Source organism: Syngnathoides biaculeatus, chromosome 3 (assembly GCF_019802595.1).
Source record: "Syngnathoides biaculeatus isolate LvHL_M chromosome 3, ASM1980259v1, whole genome shotgun sequence".
Lineage (NCBI taxonomy): Eukaryota > Metazoa > Chordata > Actinopteri > Syngnathiformes > Syngnathidae > Syngnathoides > Syngnathoides biaculeatus.
This window is the reverse complement of record NC_084642.1, coordinates 32,299,006-32,304,351: the sequence shown is the minus strand read 5'-3', so window position 1 is coordinate 32,304,351 and position 5,346 is coordinate 32,299,006. Positions and strand designations below refer to the sequence as shown.

Below are 5,346 nucleotides of genomic sequence, written 5' to 3'. Positions count from 1 at the left end.
TTCTCACTTTGGTTATTGGATTTTTGTTTAATTAAATTTTTTTTTTTTTTCAAGAGTCAAGGAATTGTTATATTGTCAAATAAATTTTGTCAGAATTTTTTTTTCCACTCCTTCGGAAGCTGTATTATATCTAATAGCAACACTAATATGTTTGACAAATTAAATCAGAGCCAGAAAAATCTTTAATTGAATATAGTTTCAAATCCACTGAAAATTACGAAGGGGTTATAAGAAGTGGTTCAGACAATTAAATGTCACAATTATATCATTTCTCACCCTTGCAACCACAAATTCTCCCAACTCCTAAAGGTAGCCATATCAAGCGCACCAGTTCCAAATAGAAATTGCGGCACATCTCATCTCTTTTTCAGCAATATCTAACCATCCATTTCCAGTGTTTCTTTAAACCTCCTCCTAAATCTAAAAACTTTTCCCCCTTAGAACTCTCATACAGATGAAGAAAAAAACATTTACGCTACAGCTTGAAATCGGCACGCCTTCATGTGCCTCATCTCCGTTGAAGGCCGCTGTAGAGCCCCTGCCTCAGAGAGCCGTGTCCTCGGAGCCAAAGAGCCTGCTGGCGATGGCCTGGCAGTCCGCAACGCAAGCTTTCCCATCAAAATCGGCAGGCAAGATGTCGGCGTCAAACTCCTTCAAGTAGTTGTCCAGCTCGTCCCCGTGGACAAACACCTGAGTTGAAAGGTATTGATGGCAATCAGAGAAAGTACACAAGGAGCATTTGACCCTTCTGCTGGGCCTCCCCTTACCCTCTCCAGCAGCTTGCTCTTCATGAAGGGCTTGACCACGTTGTACGTGGTCGTGAAGTACCACGGCTGGTGGATGACGTGGACCGCCTTGAAACGCGCCGGGAACGAGTCCTGCGCAGTCAACAAAGCTACAATAGAAAAATGCTCACGTGTCCATTGATTGGTGTTAAATGCAAGCGACCTGCAGCATGTCCACCATCTTCTTGAGCTCTGCTGGTTTGATCCCTGAGGCGTGCTGCATGGTGAAGCCCTTGAAATTCTCAATCAGGACAAAGCCGTTGATCTGGGTCTCTTCATTCTCAAGCAACTTCTCCAGGATCACACAGTACGCTCTCAGGATCTAACACCCAAACACACATGCTGATGGGCCATTTTCATATCATTAGACCAATAATGGTAAAGACGTGGCCCAGTGAATTTGAAAAAAAGCTCTAGTACTAGTTTTCAATCTTATAAATCCTGTATCAAAATGTCGTTACAATTAAATGTTCAAAATTAACTCATGATTTGCAACGTTTTGGGAAGATGATTACATTTTTTTTATATACTGTTTATAATTTTTCTCCTATTGTTAATTATGCCTTTTCCAGGAAAACAAAAGCATTCTAGTGTCTTCAGAGTTACTTTTTTCTGGTCTTTTACAAACAGTCGTTCTTTGGCACTAATTAATGCAACTGGAGTGAGGCTCTTTATGTTGTTGTGATACAACAAAGGGATCTGTATGCTGAAGTCCTTGGATGAGGCACCATTTTGCATTCACACAATAGCAGACAGCAAAATAAATTGTGTTATTTCTGATATATCAATGAATATGTATGAATTTGTGAAAGTGTCAGAATGTTTGCGTGTCTTTACCGACTGTAAGTATTTGCACCTTTAGCAATATAACCAGCAGTAGCAGACCAGGGATTGGCCTTTAACAGATTCAATACTTCCCAGTGATATTTGAAGAGCGTACAAAGTTTTGCCGACCTCGTCAAAAGTGATCTCCTCCAAGTCCCAGTTGTCAATGTTGAAGAGCAGCACTACGTGACCGTACTTGTCCCTGATGGGTAGAACCACAGGGTAGCCCGCCTCGATGGTGCTGCGGACGGCCTCGGGCGTCAGATTCTCAAACAACTCGGGGTACTCCTTCCTGAAGCGCACGTAACCTACAGACACGCAGGCATCACGTAAAAATCTTGCATAGCATCTATACTTGGACTGTGTGCCCTTTTCATACCAAGGCCCCAATTAAACATGTGTTTGTTTTTCACTCAGGCATCAATTCACCTCTTAGAAAAAGTTCAGAGCCCATTTTCACACAAACACCAACGCTTTCCAGAATCATAATTGCTATAAACTCTTTCTGGGATCTAAAGAAATGACACACATGAATTCTTTAAATAAGGTATAATGTAAACATTCATATGGAAAATATAAACAAGGATAAATAACAGTTCTTACTTACTAATTGAGTTTAGTTTGCTTTTTTTTTTTTTTTTTTCCTGCTTTCGTGCTCCTTTTAAAACACCGTAAAACGCCACAAGATGGCGCCATTTGTCAGGGCTTTAGCCCCAATCTTGTGGCTTCTTGAAACGACGTTAAATGGACACAACTTGAAAACGAGCTAAGATTAGCTTTGGAATGCAGCCCTATGGCGAGGCACAAGGCAGTGAAAACTGTAGGCCAGCCCCGAGACCGGATAAATGCAGACGGTTGCGTCAGGATGGGCATCGGGCTTAAAACGTTGCCAAATAGGTGTTCGCCCAAAGTAGTAGCATGAGTACATGGTGGGTATATCTCATCATTCAATTTTTGCAGGCTGCAACAACATATTACACACCACAACGTGAAAGCAACCAGTTCAACTGTGAAGTTCCCATCACTAAGTTATGAGTTCACAAGTAAAATAAAGGCGCTGTCCCAGTTGGACACAAAGGACGTCTTTGTCGGGGGCTCACTAAAGCCTCCAATTAACAAGTACACGGCTCCCTTTCCCCGGCGTGGACAGTATTCAGGCTAAACGGGAGCACAAAAGAGGCCTCACAATCAATTACTGCAGCTATCAGGAAATGTCGACGGAATGTGAGCAAATGCAAAAATAATATGGACAATGGAAGCTAACGAGACAGAAGATGGCTAACCCTTCATGAGTTCATGGGCCCTGACAACATCGAACTTGCGGGCCCGGAGGAAGCGTAGGAGCAGAGAGTCGGGCTTGTCCCCGAAGCGCTCAAGCACCAGTTTGGCCAGGTCGTCTCCCTCGGCCGCCCTCTCCTTCATGGCGGCCCGGAGCTCCTTCAGGGACAGCCCCCTCCTCTTCTCAGTCTCGTTCAGCTCGTCCTTAGCCTGCACAGGGAAAGCGCAATGTTTGCAGTCGCAGGGTCAACACCTGGGTCCGCCGTGCACAGCCGTGGTCGTTACCTTCTGTGAGGTGTGCCCCGGCATTTTGTGACACGGCCCAAACACAGGCCCGTGGTCCTTCACTGTCAGATGCTCCAGCTTGGATCTCATGGCCCGCTCCTCCTCTGACACCACTCGGAACGACCCAGTCTGCATGAGAGATGTCAACAAATCATAGCGTAAGATGTGCGTCGAGACTTAAACTAACTGAAATGTGAGCTGCATGATTTTGCCTCTGATTGTTCATTGAAAAAAAGGACCTCTTGAGTCCCATCGACAAAAAAAAAAGAATTCCTCGAGGCTCCCGCCCTGTCAGAGTCAGCATCTACTGACACAATAATAGCAATTTAGACATATCACTGTATTTGATTTGACTTACAGCGTCCATGTTTGCAGTATTTTGCAACAGTGTCACTGTGGAGAAAGATGACAAGAGATGCACCTGTTAAACAAGAGTTGATTTTGCACCTTTCAGTGGAGCTCGGATGCTTCAATTAGTGGACGTCGTATGCCGCTATCATCATGACACACACTGCCCTCAATTGAACAATTCGCTTATCATTGTGGTTTCACATCAGGACATCCAAAAAGACTCAACACCACAACTGCATCCAACAAATCCTGATGTCGATAATTTTGAGATTCTTCATTTTGGAGGTCTCATAAATGCAGAGCAAGGTCAGTCTTACCTTCAGCAGGTGGATTGTGAGGTGAGTATGAGACGAGCGTGGAAATGGGATGTGACCACCGCAGAAGGGAAGTGGAGCAGAAATGGGAGGAGCCATCACTCAGTTCACACCAATCAGTGACTGATTTGCATAATGGGAAATGAAGGCGGAGCTTGCATGGCAAATGTCACTCTGGAAGGTAGAAATGAAATTAACATTTATTTAGCCGTACCATGCTATGTAACATTAAGGTACTGTATAGCACTCCCGCCATACTATACTCATCAACACAGTGTGATGGAAGATCATTATAAATAATTGGTGTTAACGATGTACTAGTATAATACACTTTTCTTTTGCTGTATCCATGAAAACATTCTTATTGGCTTAGAAATGGATCAATGTAAGTCAATCCACCAATTTCAAACACTTTCTCACACATAGTACTATCATTTACTACGTAGTGTTAAGACCCAAACATGCTCAGTGGTGTTCCAGGCTTGTGAGTGTTGCTTTTGCTGGGAAAAATGCTGAGATGCTGCTTGCCTGTGCAAAATGCGTTCACAAATTCCTCCGTACTAGCGTTGAAATGCTGAATCCTGAGATCCGAGCAAGCAGCTTAATGAGCTTCGTCTCGCACCGGAGTTCGACGCTCCGCTGGCTTCACTTGGCCCTTCGTGCTGGCCGGCTCACTGGACTCCGCTATTGTTCTTCAACAGCATCTCTCATTAGTGGATTCTCATAAATAAGCCCTTTTAACCCTGGGGGCGTAAAAACAACAACATATCTAGAGTATCAGGCAAGACTGTTGCTGTTATGTCATTTTTCTAGCCATTAAAAAGCCTTTATGAAAATACAATGCAAGACCATTTGAGTATCTCGCTGCTCCACAGTTTTGGACAAAGGAAATATTCATGTAATCAATGAGTCAATGCTTAAAGAGGAGACATTACAGTGGAGTGTCATACTGAAGAGAAACACTGCATACGTTGTGTTCTATTCCACACGTTTACGACCATGTAATAACCGCAATTATGATAATAAATAGACGTAGAACATAACATACCAGTTAGTGCACACAAAGTTTAGCTTTGTTGATTCAGTTTGATTCAATTAAGATGTATTCCCCAAAGTTAGAAAAATGATCAAATTCTATATTAAATGTTGTATAACCAACAACAAATGTATTTTACTAAAAAGTTAAAATTGCACCATAGCTTTCACCACTTTAGATACAACTTGCTAAGATATTTTCACCCACTAAAACACGTTTTGTACTAAAATGCATTACTGCAGCATAATGGTAAGCCGAGATAGCAAAAGTGCATACTGTATTTTAGATGGCAACTGGCAACTTTCATAGATCGTAGTACTGTACCTCTAGGGAAGCAGGAATGCAGTGAGAGCAGCCCAACCTAAGCAGCTTAACTGTGTCCACCATAGTCTGAAGATTGAGAGATCTATTTTTTCATTAGATACACAGAGTACATGCTGACAGTATGAGTATACAGTGCTACACTGCTGTA

At 42.9% G+C, this 5,346-nt stretch overlaps 1 protein-coding gene across 1 annotated transcript; it reads right to left on the bottom strand.

Moving 5' to 3' along the window:
- Positions 1-256: 256 nt before the first annotated feature.
- rlbp1a (retinaldehyde binding protein 1a) lies at positions 257-3,910 on the bottom strand. Its single transcript, XM_061815437.1, has 8 exons — positions 3,842-3,910; positions 3,532-3,566; positions 3,174-3,302; positions 2,894-3,098; positions 1,740-1,918; positions 949-1,107; positions 768-878; positions 257-690 (listed from the first exon to the last, which is right to left on the bottom strand). The coding sequence occupies exons 2-8, from the start codon at positions 3,538-3,540 to the stop codon at positions 544-546; spliced, it is 939 nt and encodes a 312-aa protein (XP_061671421.1). The 5' UTR covers positions 3,541-3,566; positions 3,842-3,910; the 3' UTR covers positions 257-543.
- Positions 3,911-5,346: the final 1,436 nt, after the last annotated feature.